The sequence below is a fragment of the Triturus cristatus genome, chromosome 2_1 (assembly GCF_964204655.1).
Source record: "Triturus cristatus chromosome 2_1, aTriCri1.1, whole genome shotgun sequence".
NCBI classification, from domain to species: domain Eukaryota; kingdom Metazoa; phylum Chordata; class Amphibia; order Caudata; family Salamandridae; genus Triturus; species Triturus cristatus.
The window spans coordinates 265,680,863-265,705,115 of record NC_140581.1 but is presented as its reverse complement, the minus strand read 5'-3'; the positions used below and the strand labels follow the sequence as shown (position 1 = coordinate 265,705,115).

The 24,253-nt window shown below is 44.4% G+C and overlaps 1 protein-coding gene across 1 annotated transcript in view; it reads right to left on the bottom strand.

Annotated features, from left to right (window-relative positions):
• Positions 1 to 24,253, bottom strand: part of SPEF2 (sperm flagellar and cilia associated 2) — a 1,083,747-nt gene that overhangs the window by 215,783 nt on the left and 843,711 nt on the right. Inside the window, exon 29 of the mRNA XM_085631001.1 lies at positions 9,461 to 9,567. Coding sequence (XP_085487127.1) covers positions 9,461 to 9,567 — 107 coding nt within the window. The remainder of the gene's footprint in view (positions 1 to 9,460; positions 9,568 to 24,253) is intronic.

The window sequence follows — 24,253 nt, the reverse complement described above, 5'->3', positions numbered from 1 at the left end:
GTGTAATGCTAACGTTTATCACGGTTTGGGACTGCCTGGACATTCAAAGGGGTTGGGCTAGTATGCTATCCCAATTGTCGAATCTGATAGGCAGGTTACTGGCTCTAGACCCAGGCTGCTGACTACTAGGTTGGATGAGCAGTAATAAAAAGAGCAAATTAGATTGTTAGATTGTTGTATGATTGATCTACCATTGATACTGTACAAATGCTGTTTTGTAAGTCATCTGAATTTCCTTAAACATTGCTGTGGCTTGCAGACCTCAGGAGGTGGGCAGCAGCGAAACAGGCAGTCATACATTTAAAAATTCAGAAAATCTGGAACACTGCAGGGCATTACTGCATGGGATGTTTTCAAACTAGAGGCTCATCTAGATGAAAGATCACCCTGATGGCCACCAGTGCCAAGCCATGGGGGAGGTTTTGAAAGGTGGAGGGCCCATGCCTAGAGGGTGGCTTCGGGGGGGGGGCATGCCTAGTGGCTCAGGGGAAGAGGTAAAACTGTTGCACATTGCCCTTAAATAGGCGGTGGACTGGAGAGTCGGCGCAAGAGGGGCGCCGCAGCAATAACATTACGGGTCGAAAAGGCATGCGTATTCGCACAGGGTGCGGAATGTATGGTTTTGTTTATTGTTCTTACAATCAATCATCTTCAGGGATAAGTTCAAACTATGTGGCTGAGGAATTAGCAGAGGAACAAACTACCAAGATGAACATTGGGCTGTTTCTACATGGCCGAGAAATATTTTAAGCAGAAAGTAATTGATCCCACTTTAGATCTGCAATCATGTACTTTCATCCTTCTCTTCACTTGAAAGAAAAATGACAATCTTCCATTAAAGGAGGCGGTTCAGGATATTTAGTAGTGGCAGTTTGGTGTTTGTGTGTGCAGATCTAGGTACTGCAGTCAGTACAAAGACATTTTTTCCATAACAGTAGTGTTAGAATTGTGATTCCTGGTTGGTTGATGTATGCACCCAGGCCATACAGGAATTACTACTCTAGTCAGGGAAAGTAAGACAGAAGAGTTTGCTGGTGCTCATTCTCTGCGAACTTGGCACAGAGCAATCAGGTTAAATTAGAGTGGCAATGTGTAAAGCATTTGTTCAACACGTACACACACAGCAACACAATAAATACAACGCAAAAAGACTCCAAGCGGGTTTATAACAAATAGATTATATAATGAATAAAACAAGACCAAAATGACAAAAATCCAATATATAGAAGCTGAAATATTGAATTTTAAAAGAATAATTGCAATAAAGTGCTTAGAAGCAAGTAGGGCTAAAAGGGTTACGTTAGGTCGTGCTGAACCAGGGAAAAGTCAAAGTTCAGGTTGACCTCGTGGAAGCGTAGGCCAGGTACAGGACCCAAGCAGGCCCCGGTGAACAAAGTACCTTTCCTGATAGCAAGCAATGAGATGCGTTGCTCTTCTACACACAGTGAAGGCGATGCGTCAGTTCCGAAGACGGGTGCTAGAGTCGAGAGACGTACAGTGATGGGCTGGTTTCTGCAACACAGTCGAGGGGATACAATGAGCTCACCAATCTGCAGTGTGGCAATACGCTGTCCGATGTGTCAACCTTGGAAGGTAAAGCGTTGGTTCCAATGCTATGCACCCAATTTACTCCCATAACCGGGTTGAGGTGCCGGTTCTGCTACCAGCAGACAGGAGATGCATTGAAATCTGTGTTGCAAGTATCTGGGTCACTTCCAGTGAGCCAGGCACAGGAGCAGGGGTAGAGACTTTGATTTTCCTGAGTCTCAAGCAACAGGAGGCAAGCCAACAAGCCCATGGAGATCACTTGGAGGGATGGTGGAGTACAGCTCTTGTTCAGTCGAGTCAGAAAGCAGCAGGCAGCAGAGCAACACAAGACAAAAGAAGGTCATCCAAGTGTGCAGTAGAAAGATGAGTCATTTAAGCAGCACAGCAGTCCTTATGGCAGATGTGCAGTTCAAGATCCAGAATTGTCCAATTTTAGGTGGTCAGGGACCCAGTACTTATACCCAGCCGTGCTTGATGTGGGGGTGACTTCAAAGCAACTCTCTTACATGCACAAAGATCTCTTTCAACCCAGTCCTGTCTACCAGGCTATTTGTAGGGGGCAATCAGTCTTTTGTGTGGGGACAAGACACGGTCTATTCAAGTGCAGTGTTAGCCCCTCCCTTCCATCCTGCCCAATCAAGGCCATCAGAATGCAGATGTATGTAGATGGGTACTCAGACACACCTATCCTTCCTGTGTTGTAGCTGTCTAGAGGGAATGTACCAAGTGTAGCTGTCACCCAACTCAGACGTGTTTTGGAGACAGACTGTCAGGCACCCAGACCAGTAAGTGCAGAGAAATGTCCACTTTCTAAAAAATGTTATCATGGACAATGGTCCTTGTAAGTAGTAAATCAGGTTAAATAAATATAGAATGGAACCAATTCTATATGTTGACTATCCAGCCGGATAGGGAATTTAATCCAGTTTATTTTTAATTAACAAAGCACAAAAAAATACAAAGTGGGATACAGTCCTGTACCCAGAGACATAAAGGTGAGGTAGTTTGATACATTAGGACACAAGGAACAAAACATTTAGGCAAAACAAAACAAAGAGGCTTGTTAAGAAATATAAAGAATGAAACAAGTGTAATAATTAGCACAACCGTGACACTAGGATAAGAAAAATAGTAAGTGTGCACGTTGTTCACAAAGGTCGACGACGTTTCGATCCCGTTTACAGGAATAAAGGGATCATCATCAGGACAAACAATAAATGCCTAAACAAATTAAATATAATGAACAATTTGTGATGAGGAGAAAGAGGGAAAGAAAGGGGAAAAAAGGGGGGGAAAAATGTGTTGAGTTAGAGACTGTAATACACAAAAGCTTATAATAAGTGGCGCACTAGGGTCTAACTAGGAAGCCAAAGGGTCAGGATGAAAAAGCCACGCAGGAAGAACCTCAGGTGTGAACAATTACCGTGAAGGTTGGGCCGGAGGGATGAAGACACATAAGGTTAACGGCGCAGTTAAAGCTAAAATGCGAGCCAGAGTGAGCCTATGGTGCATAGTACTGGGTATTAAAAAGTATTTACAGACGAACCTGTGGAGTGAACGCAGTAAGCACACTTAATTAAGGTGTGTGTGGAGATCGACTTGAGTGAAAGGAATGGGAGAGGACGCGAGCAGTGGGAAGCGGAATTGAAATAATTTGCCTTACCTAGAACAAAATGGGTTGATATACCAGATGTAATTGCAATTTACAATGCGAGGAAGGGGGAATGTTGGAACCAGTGGCCAACATCAGAACGCCTGAAAAGAGGTAGAATCGGTGTGAGGTTATAAGCAAGGAGAGGGGAGATGGTGGCAAAAAACGCACATAAGTCGTATGTGCATACCTTGGAATTGGAACTTAAAGCATGGATGTGGCGGCAGGATTTACAGGGGGTCCCGTAGTTTTCGGAACATCTATATTTCAGGAATGTAAATCAATATGAACGATCTGTCATAAAATGCATATTTACATAGTCTAAATCAGATTATGAAGGTGGAAAAAAGCCTTCTGACACATTGTATGTAAACGAAGTATGTAGTTAAAGAATCACAATAACGATGTCCAATCTTCATTTCTGTTCAGTCCATTTTTCATGCTTTGGGTGCGCAAAATCCATTTTAGCTCCTCTTTGTTTAGCAGGATGCCAATGTCCCCTCCTCTTGGGGATGGTTTGATCTGACTGATTATTGTCCATTTTATGTCATCTTCATTGTGCCCAGCATTAAGAAAATGTTCGACCAGAGGTGCGTTGGCTGTTTGACAGCGAATCCTGCTGCGATGTTGATTAATCCTTAGGCAGGCTTTCTGTGTTGTTTGTCCAATGTATCACGTAGATGACATTACAAGAGTTACAATTATTGAGGCATTTGGATGTGATCTTGACATTATTAAATACAAAATCTTTACCTTCGATAGTGTAATCACAAACGCTACACATACCACATTTTACATGTCCAAGAAGGGGGCCAAGACCCCATAGTTCAGTGAGAGTAGCGGCAAGTTTTGGAGTAGGAAGTGCTGCTCTGACTAGCTGGTCTTTTATGTTGCGTCTTTTACGGAAAGCAAATAGGGGACGTTCGATGTTTAACATGCCTGCGTTCAAGATAGACCAATGCTTAAGGACAGATTCCGCTTCTTAAGGCGCTCTGCTACACACCCGACCAGGACCATTGAGCTCTCCCTTAATGGTAATCTACCGTTCCTTGAACCACTACGTAATTGGCGACATCCTATTCACCCTCATTGAGGTAAGCAGTCGTAATTCATGCGTTGCCCCGTTCTCCTATTCTCATCCAGTCCCTTATATCCACGCATCCTTTCTATTACAGGCTTTTCGCTCCCCACCTGGCGAGCATCGTATTAATTTACATTCCTGAAATATAGATGTTCCGAAAACTATGGGACCCCCCTGTAAATCCCGCCGCCACATCCATGCTTTAAGTTCCAAATCCAAGGTATGCACATACGACTTATGCGCGTTTTTTGCCACCATCTCCCCTCTCCTTGCTTATAACCTCACACCGATTCTACCTCTTTTAAGGCATTCTGATGTTGGCCATTGGTTCCAACATTCCCCCTTCCTCGCATTGCAAATTGCAATTACATCTGGTATATCAACCCATTTTGTTCTAGGTAAGGCTAATTATTTCAATTCCGCTTCCCACTGCTCGCGCCCTCTCCCATTCCTTTCACTCAAGTCAATCTCCTCACACACCTTAATTAAGTGTGCTTCCTGCGTTCACTCCACAGGTTCGTCTGTAAATACTTTTTAATACCCAATACTATGCACCATAGGCTCACTCTGGCTCGCGTTTTAGCTTTAACTGCGCCGTTAACCTTATAAGTCTTCATCCCTCTGGCCCAACCTTCACGGTAATTGTTCACACTTGAGGTTCTTCCTGCGTGGCTTTTTCATCCTGACCCTTTGGCTTCCTCGATAGACCCTAGTGCGCCACTTATTATAAGCGTGTTTGTGTATTACATTCTCTAACTCAACACATTTTTTCCCCCTTGTTTTTCCCTTTCTTTCCCTCTTTCTCCTCATCACAAATTGTTTGTTCATTATATTTAATTTGTTTAGGCATTTATTGTTTGTCCTGATGATGATCCCTTTATTCCTGTAAACGGGATCGAAACGTTGTCGACCTTTGTAAACAACGTGCACACTTACTATTTTTCTTATACTCGTGTCAAGGTTGTGCTAATTATTACGCTTGTTTCATTCTTTATATTTCTTAACAAGCCTCTTTGTTTTGTTTTGCCTAAATGTTTTGTTCCTTGTGTCCTAATGTCACAAACTACCTCTGTCACGATTCCGTCCCAGTCCAACACTCCTCAGGATTCGAGCGATGCTATAGGGGTTCCACCTCTTGACATACCCAACTCCTGCACTTATGGCACTGAAGGTTAAGGCGATCAAGTGAGGGAAGGGAAGGATGGGAACAGCGGGGAGTAGAACCTGTAAAGAAAGACACACCAAAACAACGTAACAATTAATACATGTAAGTCTACACTCATCAATTCTCGCTAGGACTAATGCCCCTTGTTGCTTGTCCTTATAAACACCACTCTTACAACATAACCTATTTATTGTGCAACCTTCATGATTACACCATCGGAAGCCAGATTCAACCAACACAGCACACAATCTAATTTGGAGGTTATTCAGAAAAGGAAACGCTTCCCCTCCACACAGAGCACTGACAGCGTGATTGTTGGTCGTGTATGACACAACCTAGATGCGTTATCGTTTTGTAGTTTTTTGGTGATTGGCACACATTAAACAAGGCACGGGAGAGGCTCCTCTCCTAACGCTAACTGTATTGTCCGAATACTTTTCAACGGTTACTTCACCGCTAAATGGACACTGGCGTCCTAGTTCGTAACCTTTCGTGCGGACGGAGCTCATGCGGTTGACTCACCGCTTTCGTTGCCAGCATACCCCTCCACACTGGTACTAGAGTGTTTTGGCGGGCTCTCACGGTTTCTTCACCGGTTAAAGACCACCAACCCTAACAAAGTAACAAACCCCCTCGGCATCCGTGCTCTCCGGTTCAGCTTTACTGGAGAGACCGGAGGGAGACTGAGAAAGCAACAATTAAGTAGACGCCCACCCTCGTTTCACAGGACACAGCACTTATCTTGCCGCTGAAGCTCACGGCCTCGGAGTGCTCCTGCTCTGATCCTCTGGTTGCCGCTTACAGGCGGCTATGGTCGAGAAGGGTCCCAGCGTCTCCAGTAATTCACCGGCTCGCGGGTAAAATCAGCAGCGGGCTTCGGATCCTCGGAACGCTTCCTGCTATGGATAAACATAGACGACGGACTATGACCAGGAATTACGCTCGTCGTGCTGGGCTATTCGCGCCGTCTTATACTCGAGGCTCCTCCTCTACTCCCGTGGCCTTCTGGGAGCTGTGGTACTGGTAGGCGCACAAACCTGATTCCTAACATCCTCACCTTTATGTCTCTGGGTACAGGACTGTATCCCACTTTGTATTTTTTTGTGCTTTGCTAATTAAGAACAAACTGGATTAAATTCCCTATCCGGCTGGATAGTCAACATATAGAATTGATTCCATTCTATATTTATTTAACCTGATTTACTACTTACAAGGACCGTTGTCCATGATAAAAATTGATACCCAAGGTCCTTGCGTACCTATGTTGGGTCCCCTTGTTTTTTTAAAACACACTTTCTAAAAATGACATTTCTAAAATTGTAATGTTAAATCAATCTTCACTGCAAAATAGGGTTTATCAATATCATTCCAAACATGTAAAAGGTAATTTTATCTGAACAGAAATTACAATTTAAAAGTGCATGAAGGAATTCACAATGCTAACCTATGAGAGGAGTAGGCCTCACAGTAGTGAAAAACAAAATCGGCTGTTTGTCACTACCATGATATGCAAAACATAAAAAGTACATGTCCTACCTTTTATTTAAATAGCACCTTGCCCTTAGAGCTACCTAGGGCTGACCTTAGGGGTAAATTATATGTAATAAAAGGGGAGTTTACTACTTGGCAAGTAGTTTCAAATGCCAAGTTGAAGTGGCAGTAAACTGCACACAGGCACAGCAGTGGCAGGCCTGAGACAGGTTTGAAAGGCTACTTCTGTGAGTGGCACTATCAGTGCTACAGTCCACTAGTAGCATTCAACATATAGGCCCTTGGTATATGGGATACCACCTTACAGGGGACGTACAAGTAAATTAAATATGTCAATCAGGTATAAGCCAATTACACGCATGTTTAGGGAAGAAGCTCATGCACTTTAGCACAGGTTGGCAGTGGTAAAGTGCACAGAGTCCTAAGGCTACCAAAAAGATTCAGCAAAACGTGGAGGCAAAAAGCAGAAAGAAAGGATGACAGGTCTAACAAGTGGCAATTGATGAAGGCAGCAAACGTGCACTGTGACTTTTTCAAACAAAGTACCTTTTAATTGCATATACTTAGACAGCCTCTTTTAATACTGCATTATGAGAGACCCAGAGTTCAAATGTCCTAAACAAAAGAGGCATATGCCATACAGACTGCAGAAGGAATAATGACCTGGCTGTACAAAGATACTGGTGGCAAAATGGTTTCAATTTGTGACCCGATTAATCATTAATTATTTATTACGCATGTCGCAAATTGCCACTCTCTCCGATTGGATGCAACGGCAGCACTGGTGACCTGCAAAGGACAGCAGACAACCATGCCTGTCTTTGTATTTCAAAATTAAAAACTTTTTTTAAGCAGCCTGATTGAGGAAATGTGAATGCTTTAAAAAACAAATTGTAGTGAGAGTTATTTGTAGTTCCTCAGATCATTACCCAATACCCCTGAAGCCGATAACCCAATTCCCCATGAGAAAATGGGACATTGTCACATTTGCAAATGTGTTACCAACCCAACCTGAGAATCTGTAACTTATCAATAGTTTGCAACCTGAATGACGGTTGCAAACGGCAATTTATTGGAGAGAAACCCACAATATTCCCCTTCCAAACTGCTTATAGGTATCCATTTCTAAACCCATTAAACTATTTGGAAAAATGATCATTAAATGGGTCTAGCACATTCTAAAAGTATTTTAGCGGTTGCAATCCCTCAGATTTACCGAGTTTGTAAATGTAAAAACAATTATTAGATCTGGTAGTTAGTCTTGACTGGATGCTTTCCTTAAACATTTTACAAATGTATTGTGCTGCAGAACCTTTTATTACTGTTAAGAATTTTAAAATATGCACACGAGTCTTAGGTTTAAGTAAATGAGCATTGTCTATAGTCTCTGGCATTTGTATCAATTATGTGGATAGAATCGGTCTCATTCTATAAAAAATATTCTAACACATATGAATTTTAAAACAACTGCTATTAACGACGTTAAGTGAAATAATATTTTATTGCTTATAAAAACAAAAGGATGTAGCCTAACAGCTAAAGCGGTGGACCTTGAAGTTGGGGAACTGGGTTCGAGTCTCGGCAGGGATGCTCAACATCTTGTGATTATTGGCAAATCACTTAATCTCCCCGTGCCTAACAAAATGGATTTGTCTGTCTGTAACGCAAGTGGTGCTCACGTAAATCGCTCTGATACCTTCCGGTCGAGTACACGGTATAGAAAAATCAAAAGAATAAAAGGACTGTAGGATAAAGTTTGCATCAGAAGAAATCAGAATGTGCTAGTTTAAGAACCTGAAAAGACTATGAGCAGAATACAGGAATGCACGTCAGCCTTCCGCTGTGGTGATGATAAGATGCAGGACTATTATAGTTACATGTCACTTAATGTATGAAATAAAACAATTTCTTTCGGATGGTTCTGAATTTACAAACGTTTAATTTTTTCTGTAGTAAAAAACAAATTTGAGTTTCATTTTCTTTATTCTTTTGCCTATGCATTAGAACCTGAATTCATGTTTTCATCAAACAGTTAACCCCTTCAGTGCCACGCCCTTTCCCCCTCCTGTGCCGGGCGTTGCATTAGTGGGTGGGGTTCATGACGAGATAGTCTCGTCATGGGCACAGCGCAACCGTGCTCCATGACGAGACTATCTCGTCATGGGCACAGAAGAGGTTAAGAAAAAAATACAAGTAAAGGCTAGTCCTGGTTCTGCCAATACAAAATCGGAAAAGCCCTGAAATTCACCAATGATGGTGGGCCATTCACACAATGCTCAATATAACTCATGGCACTTGCAATGTTTTGCTCTTGATAGATATTTTTTCATGGGCCATCAGGAAAGTGGTATCATATGCATGAGTGGTGGTATTAGTTATTGTGTGCACTGTGTCCATAAAGATATAAAGTGCCTTCTCAATGGAAAGTGTGAGTGAACCATAACCACACAGTGACAATCACCACTATGCAATATTATTTATATATGTATACACATATATATACATATATATAGCACAAACTTACATCTGAACTTGTGACGTGCCGCCACGTGTTGGGAAGGATATCATTTCCAAGGTCCACGCTTAATAGATCAAGCAGGATATCACAAAACGTTTTTGCTGGTAAGGAGCCTGCAGGAAAAACACAGTAGTTTATGATTTTGGACATTTACTTGAAGCACAAATAGGCCATGGTCCATACACTAGTGAAGATCTAGGTGTTGGAGAGGAGGATATTAGCAGTATTACTCTAGTTGTTATTGCAAGCAACCCAGAGAAACTTCAGAGGGATCTAACATAGCAGCTAGTAATCATCACTTCTGCCCACCTAGATTTGTGCTATATCAATACAGACATATCTGACTTTTTAATCAAGATAGCTTCACATATAGATGTCTATGTAGCACTGCCCTACCATAGAACTGAAACAACAGGCATCCCACAAAACAAAATGGATTCCACCCATGACAGCTACATTCTTAGATTCACCACTTAAGAACACAAAAGGGAACAACACTCCAACAGACAAAGTCACAGGGTCTTTTTACGACTATGGCGGTTCATATGACTGCCGTAGTCGCAGTGCCGGTCCAACAACCGCAGCACTGCGAGACCGACTGCAGTATTACAACTGCGGTGGTCGGACCGCCATGAGACCACCAGCACCACCAGGATCAAGGATCCCGCTGGGCCAGCGGTCCTTCCTTGGGAAGAATATGCTGGTGGTGCTGCAGCTGGCACCAGCAAGCATATTTTGAGATATCTCACCGCCACTCTTTTCATGGCAGTGCGACTGCCATGAAAAGGGTGGTGAAGAGGCAACATTGTCGCTCCAGGACCTGGAGGTGCAATCAGGGGGGCACATGATGTGCCCACCTGTATTTATGCACCCCGGTTCCTACACGGTGAGGCCCACACTACATAGTGCATGCCGCACTGTGCAGGAATTTGCAGACAGCGCTGCCCCTGTGACAGTCTGTATGTAAGGCTCTCCAATGAGCCTTACAGTGTGCCGCTTTTGCAGTGTGGCAGTGCCACCGCCTGCCACAGAATACAATTGCAATCTGGCGGGCAGTGTTGGAACAGCTTTGGAGTTCCTCCCGTGGGGCGCTGGTGTGGCGGCCCAAGGGAGGACCGCCAAAGTGGTAATAAGGCTCTTAAACTAGACACAAAAGTCTCCTCACACTACATTCCTTCAGGAAGGGTCTTAAGTTTATCCCAACCAATAAGTTACTACCTAGTGCGCATTGGCCGGTGTGTATTACCAGCAGATACTACTCCTTCAGATGATTCTGTTAGAAGATTAATGTGCTAAACCTACATGTCAAATACATCACATGAAAAAGAGTGGATACCGAAGGCGCAGCCCATAGTATGAAGATTCAATGATAAGGATGGTTGGCAGTTAACTGGTGCACCAAGGGATATAAAGACAGGTTCTTTGCCACTATCATTGTTTCTGGCCCATTTCTGTGCATTTGGCAGTAGAATCTGTGCTTGCTATCTTGCATTCTGTGGTAGGACTCCTCATTTAGGAGTTAGTACTGCCTAAACAAGATGTGACGAGATGCGTGGCAAAGCTTCAGCTGTTCTTTATTACTTCAATTAAAAAAAAAGCTTTATTTCGATATCCAGTATCTTGAAATCAATTCAATCAATACAAACATCAAATAGAAAAAGTTAAAAGGATATAAAACATCAGTTAAAAGAGTAAAAACGACCATCATTAAGCTCATCACATACAAAATACCTTCAGATCTGGAGATAAAAATTGCAAACTTTGTTTAAATACCCTTCTAATCAAGGGGAGCCCTTTTTCCCTATTGGTGCCAAATAGCTCTCGGATATAAAGTGACTGTGCAATGAATAGGGAAAGGGAACATAGCAATGACGATGGAAACATAATTGATTGCTAGACTTTGCTCAGATATTTGAACCTTACAATCCAGGCACGACCAAGATATTTAGCTACACCACAGGCGAAAAGAGTTCGCGGGTCAGCCTTCAAGATGCGTAAGGCAGTACAATAGTCGCGTGTTCCCAGATCTCTACAAATAGGTTTTAACCATTTTGCCCTTGCACTTTTATAGGCGGGGCAAGCGAACAAAAAGTGGGCTAAGCTTTCAGCCGGGGCTTTGCAGCAGGGGCACCCCAAAGGTGTTTGATATGGAGTGCTCCATGACGCTGTAAGTTCTCTAACCGGCAGAGAGCCAACCCTGAACTGGATATATAGCGCTCTATCTCGTGGTGTTTTTATAAAGTCAAGGTATGGTTCAAAAGACGCGCAATTCTTGTGGAGAGAAAATTCTTCCGACATTCTGCCAATTCTTGGGTTGCTATGTTCTTGTGCATCAACCCAGGCCCAGTAATATTTTTTAAGATCTGCCTTGCCAGGGGGAGTTTGCATGTCCCAATGTTCCTTTAGACCTAAGGCATAAAGAGATTTTTTGAGATTGGCCAGCCAGCTGATCTTTTTACTGACATCTAGTGTCATAATTTCTGTTAATGCTGCTAAATAATTGGCCAAATCAGGGGTCCGACATAGGCGGGTCCAGAAAAGCAGAGGTCGTAGTCTCGCTATGTCTTTAAAAGAATGTCTGCCTAGGTCTTTTAACAGTGGTTTAAGAGGCGTATTTCTGGGGACCATCACTAGTTCTCTTAGGAACTTATGCTCGGACTTGCAGATGCTTTCGCTGTTTTCGAAACCCCACAATTCTGCTCCATAATGGGCGGAACTGACCGCCTTAGCTGCGTAGATTGACAGAGCAGGAGCCACGGGTCTGCTCGATGACAGGCGATGTTTTTTACTTAAAATGCCTGTGACACGCTTGTGGCTTAGGAGCATTTTGTCAATATGACACCTCCATCGCATTTTTACATCCAGTCTTATTCCCAGGTAGTCAAACATTGGGACTTTTTCCAAAATTGTTCCTTCTAAGCTAAAATTATTTCTAAAAGGCTTGTAGGGATTGAACACTGTGGGCCCGATTCACAGAACTAACTTAAGACAAAATCCTAAACTTACTACCATTTTGGTATTCACAGAAGGCACTTACTCATTTTGGTATTCACAGAAGGCACTTACTCATTTTGGTATTCACAGAAGTTAGGAGTCCTAAGTTTAGGACTCCTAAATGCCTTCTGTGAATACCGAAAGTCTTAAAATTTGGATTTTTCGCAGTTTAGTAGTAGTATAATTAGGACTCCTAACTTTAGGACTCCTAAATGCCTTTTGTGAAAACCGAAAGTCTTAAAATTAGGATTTTTCTCAACTTAGTAGTAGTAAACTTAGGACTCCTAACTTTAGGACTCCTAAATGCCTTCTGTGAATACCGAAAGCCTTAAAATTAGGATTTTTCTGAGTTTAGTAGTAGTAAAGTTAGGAGTCCTAACTTTAGGACTCCTAAACTGAGAAAAATCCTAATTTTAAGACTTTCGGTATTCACAGAAGGCATTTAGGAGTCCTAAAGTTAGGACTCCTAACTTCTGTGAACACCGAAGTGAGTTAGTGCCTTCTGTGCATACCAAAATGAGTAAGTGCCTTCTGTGAATACGAAAATGGTAGTAAGTTTAGGATTTTGTCTTAAGTTAGTTCTGTGAATCGGGCCCCATAAGTTTGGTTTTGGTGGTATTTATAGTCAAACCCCTAGTTTGGCAAAAGGAATATAATCTGTCTAGGAGTTTTTGAAGCCCTGCTGGCGTTTTAGAAATGAGGAGCGTGTCATCTGCAAAAAGTAAAGTAGGAACCCGTTCGCCCGCCAGGGCTGGTGCATCAGATGGAAATTCCTGTGAATAGCTAACGACCCCATTAATGTATAAAGAAAATAATGTGGGGGCCAGTACACAGCCCTGTCGAACTCCTCTATTTACCGTAATCCTATCTGTTTTTTGTCCCTGGAATCCCCACCTCACTTGAGCGAAGTTGTCTTCATGTAATCGAATCAAGATATTCAATAGTAGTGGGGGCATCCCCATGTCTTCCAACAGATGCCAAAGCTGGGCACGGGGGACCAAGTCAAAGGCAGTCTTTAAGTCAATAAATGCCAAATAGAGGCTGCCTTTACCAATCAAAACTACCTTCCAATAAATTAAAACTAGTCTGAATGCTTGGTCCACCGTCCCTGTGCATGCCCTGAATCCAGCTTGGTATTGTGAAAGTATATTTTCTTCCTCAATCCATTGCTGGATTCGCTGTAACAAAATCCTGCCAACTACTTTTTGTATGACATCTATCAAGCTGATAGGACGATAGTTGGCGGGGTTGTCCCTGGCACCTTTTTTAAAAATTGGGACAACCTCTGCCCCCTTCCATGAATCTGGCACTGGACTCCCTCTAGCGATTGAGTTGATTAAGAGAGTAATATAAATGGCCGAATTGCGGGGGTCTGCGAGAAGGAGATCTCCTGGAAGGCCATCTGGTCCGGGAGCTTTAGATGGAAGTATTTTCTTTATGGCCTTCTCGGCTTCTTCTAAAGTAAAGATGTCAGAGGAGTTCGGGATAGGATGGAAAATAGTTTGTTTATAAGTCCCACTACTCCCAGGGGTGTCAGGTTCTGAATACAAGGTCTTGAAATGATTGAACCAATCCTCGGCTAAAATATGATTGGGAATCATGTCAGGGTCCTCAGTGTCGACCCATCTGGCCTTATTCCAAAAGAGCTTGGCATCCCTAGCTAGACTTGCATCTTTTAGGTCTTGCCAGTAGGATTCATCCCAGTCAAGTTTATCTTGGTGAATTGCTGCTTTATAGGCCTTTCTAGTCTCTCTAACTAGAGGACAGTTTTTACTTTTGATCGCCATTATCAGGTCGTTTTTTTTCCCCCTGCAATCTCCATTGTACCAGGTATGGGATTTTTTGGTTCTGCAGATTGTCTTACCTTGGGTGTCAATTGTGAAAAAAGCTCCTATCTGAACTATCATGTTATTATACAAAATTTGTATTTTCGCTAAACCCTCTGATTCCTTGTTGGCCTCAGATAGTAAGCGAGTGCTTGCACTTAGAGCTTGGCTTATGCCAGCAATCGATGAATCTTGAGCAAGAACTTTGGGCCATTTAAGAGATCTTCTAGAGTTAGAGGGCACTAGTTCTCTTGTAAACAGCAGGGTGTTTGAAGGCTGACTGTTGTGAGGGAGAGGAGCCCAAGGATTCATTATGGTCATACTTAATATGTTATGGTCACTTTCAGTGGAGGGAATCACTTCCATGTCCGGTGCTAGTTTCCATAACCTCAAATCCAATAGGATGTAGTCAATTCGCGAAGAGCTACCAATCCTATTAAATGTGTTTGCTCCTGTAGTATCAGAGGGAGTTCTTCCGTTCACTGCTTTAATACCAAATTCAAGTGTTAGGGCATTGATCTGAATTGCAAGCTGAGACCATTTCTTGATTGGGGGTAAATTTAACGAAGGGACTCCCCGCTTGTTGTCTGCGTCGACTTGAATCTTAAGGTTCAAAGGTACAATTGAGATCAGCTCCAATCATGATACATGAGTTTGGGGAACAGTTAGCTAGTTCCTGTTCTAAATAGGATACAGTATTTGACAATTTGCCCCCAGGAGTACCTCTTATATATGCATTAAACAGGTCCACAGTTGTACCACTTTTTATGACCCCTGATCATAAGCCGTATAATGTCCAAATTGTCACAATGACGTTTAGTAAGTACACACCCCATATCTATTTTAACCCAAACGGTAAGGCCTCCAGAAGGCCTCCCCTTCCCCATGGAAATAGCAGGTTTGAAGAAACAAACATAACCGGATTTATATAGTGGAGTGAAACTCCATGTTTCTTGGAACATACAGATATGATATTTCTCAATCAGGGTGTTCCAATCAGGTAAAAGGGTTTTCTTGTAGAGACCAGCAATGTTCCAAGAAAGTACCTTAATCTGTGTTGATGAAAGTCCATTATGGGGAAGATTGGGACATTTCGGGTGAGACAAGATCGATGACTGGTCATAAGTGTTATTAGCTGTTACCTCCCTCACAGTTGTTGGGCCAATAGGCGAGTGGTTATTATTACAGGCAGGTAAAATGTGAGAAACTTGGGCTTCGTCAGCGATGATGTTTAATCCAATGTTATCGGGGATGGTAGAAATATTGAACGATAAAATCAGATTCCCTAGGGGCAGTCAACCCTAGTCAGTCTATGGCTTCAAGTAGAGAGCTGTTAGGGGTAGGTAGCAACTGGACTTTGTCATGAGCTCTGGCCATAGCGGTTGTAGGGAAACACTTGACCTGTATGGAGGAGGAAACAGGTGAGCAAGATCTATATTCTAATGCCAGGAGATTTTCTGCCGGGTTAGGATTGACCAGGTTAAGCTCGATGCAGTCCCAAGATTGGCTATTCGCCGTGCATCTTCTCACCCTAGCTATATCCTCCCTGATCAGTGAACGACAGCCCCTGACGTGTCGCAACCAGTGAATGGACTTATTTAATAAAGATTCAGTATTTTCAAACTTAGTGCCTATTTTGGGTACATTAACCATATAAACTGTCCGAGCCTGATGGTTGGAAGATGTGGGTTCCAATTTTGGTCGAAAAGATGCATGGCCACCACTGGAGGAAGTGGGTAAGATGTTCATTGGGCTTCTGTGTTTTGCTACTGCTTGAGAGCATTTGTGTGAGATATTAATAGGATGTTGCCCAAGAGAGTTTGCAGATGAATTAGGTAAAGCCTTGTTAGAGCGTTGGAGGAGGGGGAGGGGATTTTGAGGCATAGAGCTGTCTGGGTGATTTCCTAGTGGTACTATGCAGTGTGGATTATAGGGTGTACAAGAGATATTTGGGTGCAGGGTACTGTTAGTGACTAAAAGTTTGACAGAAGTCACAAGCTCATCTATAGTTGATTTCAAAGAGCCAACCTCCTCCCTAAGTGATTTTACCATGTCGGAAAGAGACTGTATAGATGGTAGGTCTTTGTTATTTGTCTCATTTTGTTTCTGCTTCAGGGTAACAATAGGATATATTGTTTGAACATCGTCTGTATAATCAGATGTATAATCAGATGCTCCTGCTAATGCTGCAAAACGATTTGTGCAGGTAATTGGAGAAGACTGTGTCAGACACTCTATCCTGAAAGGGAGCAGGAGCCGATTGAGGTGAGGAGCCAGGTAAGTTGGAAACTGGCTCTAGTTGGGTGGGCTTTCTACAAACAACAGTTTCCTTACATTGCGATTTTTGGAACATTAACGGCACAACCAGAGGGTGTGGGGCTGACGTATCTTTATGGGGTGGCAAGTTGGAAGAATCGGTGTTACCTGACGGACCGGCCCCCACAATCCCCTCACATTCGGAAATGAGGGAGTCAATCCTATCCATGACAAAATTATTAGAACTAGTTTTTTTCTTAGCTTGCTTCCTAGCTTTTTTCTCTTTGCCTGCCCTATTGTTAGGACCATTTGGCCCACCCGCACCCTCCATTTCCTTTCTTTTGCCCATTAGGGGATCACAAGTGATGACAGGATGTGCTTTAGATGAATAGCAATTGGCACAAGTCTGCGAGCACGATCCTCACAATGTCCAAATCTTACTGCCGCCTACCCTATGCAAGGGCATATATATTGCTCATTCCTTAGACAATACACGTTAGTACAGTACCTGATGTATCCAGTCTTTAGGGTCCTGAGTGTTCAAGGTGTTAACGTAGACAAGATAACAGGAGCCTGAGGGGAACTGGAAAATGAGGGGGCCCAGCCCGGCCTCCTCTGGCCTCTGACGGCCGCAGACGGTCCCGCCCTTGTCCCGGGCTTCGCCCGGGCCCGGCCTGCGCGCGTCCCGCGCTGCGGGGCTGCCAGTGGGCTTAAATCCCTCCCCGGCGCTGCCTGATTGCGTACGTGGCAGGCGCCTGGGGCAAGGGATGCTGGGAAGTGAAGTTTGTAATAGCCGTTCCCCTCACGGCAGCGGAAAACACACAGGAGCACAGGAGACCGCCAGACAGGACTCCCCCGATGAAAGCCGTTCCCCTCACGGCAGGACAAGAAGTTCGAAATGGCACCAGCTAAGACAAACGCGCTTCCCGCGCTGCGGGGCTGCCAGTGGGCTTAAATCCCTCCCCGGCGGTGCCTGATTGCGTATGTGGCAGGCGCCCGGGGCAAGGGATGCTGGGAAGTGAAGTTTGTAATAGCCATTCCCCTCACGGCAGCGGAAAACACACAGGAGACCGCCAGACAGGACTCCCCCGATGAAAGCTGTTCCCCTCACGGCAGGACAAGAAGTTCAAAATGGCACCAGCTAAGACAAACGCGCTTCCCGCGCTGCAGGGCTGCCAGTGGGCTTAAATCCCTCCCCGGCGCTGCCTGATTGCGTATGTGGCAGGCGCCCGGGGCAAGGGATGCTGGGAAGTGAAGTTTGTAATAGCCGTTCCCCTCACGGCAGCGGAAAACACACAGGAGACCGCCAGACAGGATTCCCCCGATGAAAGCTGTTCCCCTCACGGCAGGACAAGAAGTTCAAAATGGCACCAGCTAAGACAAACGCGCTTCCCGCGCTGCGGGGCTGCCAGTGGGCTTAAATCCCTCCCCGGCGCTGCCTGATTGCGTATGTGGCAGGCGCCCGGGGCAAGGGATGCTGGGAAGTGAAGTTTGTAATAGCTGTTCCCCTCACGGCAGCGGGAAACACACAGGAGCACAGGAGACCGCCAGACAGGACTCCCCCGATGAAAGCCGTTCCCCTCACGGCAGGACAAGAAGTTCGAAATGGCACCAGCTAAGACAAACGCGCTTCCCGTGCTGCGGGGCTGCCAGTGGGCTTAAATCCCTCCCCGGCACTGCCTGATTGCGTATGTGGCAGGCGCCCGGGGCAAGGGATGCTGGGAAGTGAAGTTTGTAATAGCCGTTCCCCTCATGGCAGCGGAAAACACACAGGAGCACAGGAGACCGCCAGTCAGGACTCCCCCGATGAAAGCCGTTCCCCTCACGGCAGGACAAGAAGTTCGAAATGGCACCAGCGAAGACAAACGCGCTTCCCGCGCTGCGGGGCTGCCAGTGGGCTTAAATCCCTCCCCGGCGCTGCCTGATTGTGTATGTGGCAGGTGCCCGGGACAAGGGATGCTGGGAAGTGAAGTTTGTAATAGCCGTTCCCCTCATGGCAGCGGAAAACACACAGGAGCACAGGAGACCGCCAGACAGGACTCTCCCGATGAAAGCCGTTCCCCTCACGGCAGGACAAGAAGTTCGAAATGGCACCAGGTAAGACAAACGCACTTCTGTAGTATTTCTTTAAAGTTTTTTTCTCTACTTTTCTGTGTCATCACAGAAGAAGACCAACAATATCAGTTTAAACCCTCCTAAAGGGAGAAGGATAAATCTAACTGCTTGGTCATGTCACCTCTGCACAGACCCAAAGGAAACACAGGACATATTTCAGCCCCAATGGGCCTCACTGCAGCATTAGTCTCTTGGTAAGGGATATGTGTCCAGGTATAGTTGCTCTACTCAGGGTAACTCATTGAGAAAGACAAAGTTATGAAATGAAATGGTGACATCAATATTACTCAAAGGTAATTAATCACTGCAGAATTACCTTTTACTGTTTTTCGAAGCTATAAGCCATCACAAGTGCATACTTTTGTTTAATAGGACTCTCCAGAGCTTATATAATACTTTATATAAAATGTGCTACGTAAATTCATCAATAAACCATCAAAACAATTACGATAATAAATAGGAGCACTAAGGACAGGAAACCTAAGCAAAGAGAAAAGAGAATAAAGGAACTGAAAAATTGCTGTTGGATATATCGCCCTTGTGCAGAAAGGCCTTCAATCGAGTGAGGGCCTGAACAATCATTTAAGTGAAGATCCTACATCAGACTTTGAAACCACATGCCCACAAATGCATACAAGGAAACAAAGAGTCAGCATTTCACACACCATAGGAAACTATCTTGGGGAACAGTGAATAGAATAGTCTTTGTTTCAAATACAAATGTACAGAAAAAGAATGGAATGGTAAGTGATATATCTCACTGAACACCAATGAAAACTCAATGAACTGATGGGTAAACGTTAAGGTAGCAGCACTACCATCAATTTCAAGACAAAAGATGAGATTCCAGATCTGTTGTTGCCATTTTTTTAAACCATAACATTCTGTGATCATCATCATCTCAACCTGACCGGGAGCTTGAACCAACTTTTTATTAATATTTATGTTGAGAACCCACCATGTGAGGGTCCAAATATTTTCCAGACCTAAATACTGCATCTGTCTTTATATTGGTTTCTCCAAATGTTTAATCTCAAACCTTTTAATTGTCCAGAACAAGGCAATCAGACTAATCTTTCAAATGAAACTGCACAAACACTCCAAATATGATGCACTTGAAGTGGTATAAATATACAATTAGCAGTCAAGGCAACAGTTTAAGTTATGGCCCTTCCGATCACCCAAAAAGTGAGGCACAGTGAAAGCCCCACTCATCAGAGGATCAAGAACAGCATCAAAATTCACTAACTACTTGAAAACGTCATCCAAACAACCAATGCCTCAACCACTGCTTATACTGCCTATACCTCTTTGAAATCTCATTGTCTATTAACTATTTGAAGATCAACTGACTAGACATTTCCTGTTATTTGCCAAGAACGACAAGTAACACAAGTGCAAACCTGGCCAAATATCTCATCCATGTCCTGAAGAAATATGATCACACCACTACCATCCTGATGGATCTCCTCTAGCTTTACTTGCCAGTGTATGCTATCTTTAAAAAACAGCTACATTGTTTACAAAGCCATTACAACCAAAACTCCAAACGTTATCAACTTTAGCAATGGTGTATGATTAAAAAGGATAAGGAAGCAAGAAACAGACTTTTCTGGATGATACTTCTGACCACAGATTTCTTACTTTAGAATGCTCCCCAGGTGGGATACTGGAACCCGACAGCTTTGATTAGCAATGTTCCCGCACTTCTAGGTGAAGACATGTGTCGATGTGTTGACTCCATATTGCCCTGAAAGTGATGGAGCTGAGCAGCATACAGGTGCCACCCCTGTGCACTGATTTCAGTTGCTTTCTTTCGCATCTTTCAACGCTAATCCCGAGCTCTTCTCCCACTATCATCAGGCTTCGGTGACTCCTAAACTAGAAACATATTGAGCATCATTACAATGTCGGTTGGACCGAAACTTTTTTGGTGGAGGAACTGCCTGACCATAGGTCGACCGTTCCGCCCACCGAATTACGATCCAACCACACATAGTGTGGTCAGGAAACTCCCATTTCTCAATGGGAGCTTGTGCGGCAGGCGGAAACCGCCCACAGCACAAGCTCCTATTGTGAAACGGGAGTTTGTGAAGATTTCTGCACCGTGAGGCCCAGATGCAAGGCCCATTGGGACCTTGCTAGGGGGCCCCCATTGTCGCTTTCCGACAGCATTTCCATGTCGGAAAGGCCGACATGGAAAGGCTGTCGGAAACCGACATCCTAATCCTGACAGCGGAAACGCCATCCTTAGGTGATTATGAGGAGTTTCCAACCAAACGATGATCTCCTTGAGCCCGTCAGAAGGCGTCTGTAGGTCCCTCTGACTGCTGCCTTTGACCACACGCATCGTAATGCATCGGTCGGATCGCAGCAGTAGAAGCAGTTAGGACCGCAACCGACAAGCTGTATGTTGCATTCCGAACCACATCGTAACGATGCCCATAGTGTTCTAGGGAACAATGTCCCATCCTAAGATGTAGAGATCAGATGTCGCTCATGGACCCGCACAAGATGTACCTCGGGTGTTTACACCCTCATGCAACCAAAAATGATCCAGGACTGAGAAGTGAAGCTGTATGTCGCCTACCACAAGAGGAAGTTGAGGTATTGCAAACGTTGTGCTCCAAGTCAAGGGCACAGTAAAAGTCATCCAGTTTGTCAATATCAAAGTACAAATGCAAACACAAAAAACAAAGCAAGACTTGTCCTCATCCCACCACTATCTACCTAAAGAGAAGGTGTAAGGGTGTCACAATATCAATTAGTCCCCTTCTAGATGTATGGCTGTGCAGTAGATCCCACAGTGGGGTCCAGTGAGCACTGAATTTCCGCAGCCATTGGCGGTGCAGCAGCAGGTCAAACCCTTTAAAGGAGTTTAGATATATGCCACTTTTTACAGCTTCCTCTAGTGGGCCTTCGGGCCCCAAAGATCCATGGGGGCTGTCAGTCGGGTTACTGCTGGTGGATCTGTCCTTGAAACCACGTGACCCCTTAGACCTGTTAAAGGCTCCTTACCGACTCCAGTACAGGCTTGCCCCACTCTTCCATGACGTGAGTTGATCCCTCCCTTATCGACATCGGTCCTGACACCGCTGACTGAGGATTCGATGCAGGTTCTAATGTCTGACTCCGAACCGACTTCAGCACGATCCAGACCGATGGATTGCTATGAAATTGCTAAAGCACAACCGGTCACAATTCAGCCCGAATATAATACTATGCCCCTACTAGAGCAGGCGTGCCATCTGAGGGTTCATCATCTTTTTGACTCTGATTCTGACCTAAGCTTACCCTCACTCAGAGATGATGATGCTAGGGTTGGGGATGATTTGATCATTTTTAAATGGACTTAAAGGAGGCAAGTGGGCTTGGTACTTTCCGTGATACATGGTTGATTCACCAGCAGCTGAGGTCTTGGGTCAACAACTGTCCTGTGTTGAGGTTAAGACATATGTTGTTATGGATATCTCACATTCTGGACCAGCCACATCTGTGCTCTTGCTCTCTTTCAATAAAGCTCTCACAGAGACTTGAATGGGCACCTGGTCAAAGTCCTGTCCTTGCCTACATTTGAATAGGCAGGTGGCCAGATGTCACACGCCAGCAACTGGAGACACTGATTTCCTCACAGAACATCCAATTCCAGAGAGTATGGTTGTTCAAATTTTAAGCAGGGAGGTGAAACCAAATTAATTCCAGATGACTTCCCAGGATAAGGAGTCTAAGAGGGTTGAAGTGTTCAGAAAACAAATGGCTAGCCAAGCACTGAGATTGGTCAATGCAGCTTGTTTATTAGGCCAATATACACATGCCATCTCAGACATGGCCAGAGAGTTCTTGCTGTATGTCCCATGAGACCTTAGGGCCACTCTGGCTCAAATAATACAGGATGGTCAAGATGCAGCCAAATATGTGATTTGTGATGGCCTTAGCCCCACTGATTTGTGGGTAGGGCAGATGGCAGCAGAGTTGTGCTCCACAGGATTATCTGGAGATGTACAGGCCTCTCTCATGTGTATGTATCTCAATGGCTAATGCCTATGCAGCGAAAATCTGAGGTTTACTTGGAGCATCTCAAAGAGAGTACGGCGACAGAATGCTCTCAGAGTCTTTTGACGTCTCCCAAACAGTTTCCTCACCAGTTTGTGAAATTCTGAGGTTATTATAGAGGGTGTCATATAGGCAACATTAGTTTCCCCCAGCTTCTGCTGTAACCACTCAGTCCTTTCATGGCAGGGGACGTGGCTCTGAAAGGCAAAGTGCAAGTCACAAAAGGCATCAGTCCTCCCAGCCCTCTTCCCCTACGGAAACAACCACTAAGCTGCTTTAGCTTGTTACTAATGGCACACAACACTTGTTAATATTGGCACACAACCACCACATGGATGGCGTGATCTATCTCTTTCTCCCAGGGTGGGGATCCATCTTGTTCAACAGATGGGCCCTTCAAATCATTTAGCATGGCTATGCCACCCCCTATCTTTCTGGTTCATCAAATCTTCATCCCACATCAGGGCAAACATCAGGGGAACACCTGTCAATTTGGTTCCCAAAGAAACAATGGAGAGAGTTCTGGATCCAGAAATAGGGAATTAGGGTAGGTTTGCTACTCTTTCTATTTCCTAGTTGTGAAAACTGAAGAGGCTCTTCGGGACATCTTAGACATTCGTCCTCTGAATTCCTTACTATGCCAGGACATATGAAAAATGCTCATGCTGGCCTGCCGATGTTCTGCGTGTCCGGGACCTGAGTGACTTAAAGGTGTCTATGGACCTGCAGGAATCAACTTTTCCTATACCCCTCTTGTGGTCTCCCGGACTTACCTGCTGTTTAAAGTAGGCAAGAAGCATTTTAATTTAGCTGTGCTGCTCTTTGGACTGACTAGTGCTCCTCGAGTGTTCAACGAAGAACAAGTTACTTACCTTCAGTAATGCCTCATCTGATAGAGATTCTATGTAGCCACAGGTTCCTTGCCTTAAATAAATCCACAGGCATCAGACTGTATCCGGAAAATGTTCAAGAAGTCTCCTGCGTGCCAGCAGGTGAAGTCGTTCAGCTTAAAAAGGCATAGTCTGCGCTGATAGTGACGTGTACAGTACCTATATAGGCGTTACCTCGATGTGATGATGTCAGTTACTTTCACGACTTTCCACACCAGGAGTACAGAGCCACAATGAGCTGTGACTACTGGTGTGACAAAGCGAGGCCCTTATGAGGTATAATTTGTTCGCAGAGCAGGGAGGATGGGAGGGTTGGTAAGGAATTTGCAGCTAATTAGAGTTAAAGCATTACTGAAGGTAAGTAACTTGTTCTTCTGATAGAGACTTCTAGCCCCAGATTCCTTACCTTAGAACAGACACCCTTGCGATACTTCCCCAGAGGTGGGACTACAAAACCAATTAGATCAGAAAGTCTTGCAGGACCAAACGAGCGAAGTGCCCATCATGACGAACCTGACTGTCCCGACAGTAGTGCTTGGTGAACTTGTGCTGTGCGGCCAAAATTATTGTCTGGCAGATGCCCAGGGTTGGGACACCGCATGCTAACACAGTAGTGTGCCCACACCCCCTCGGGGGGCTTCTTGTTGGCAAATCCGTATCATATC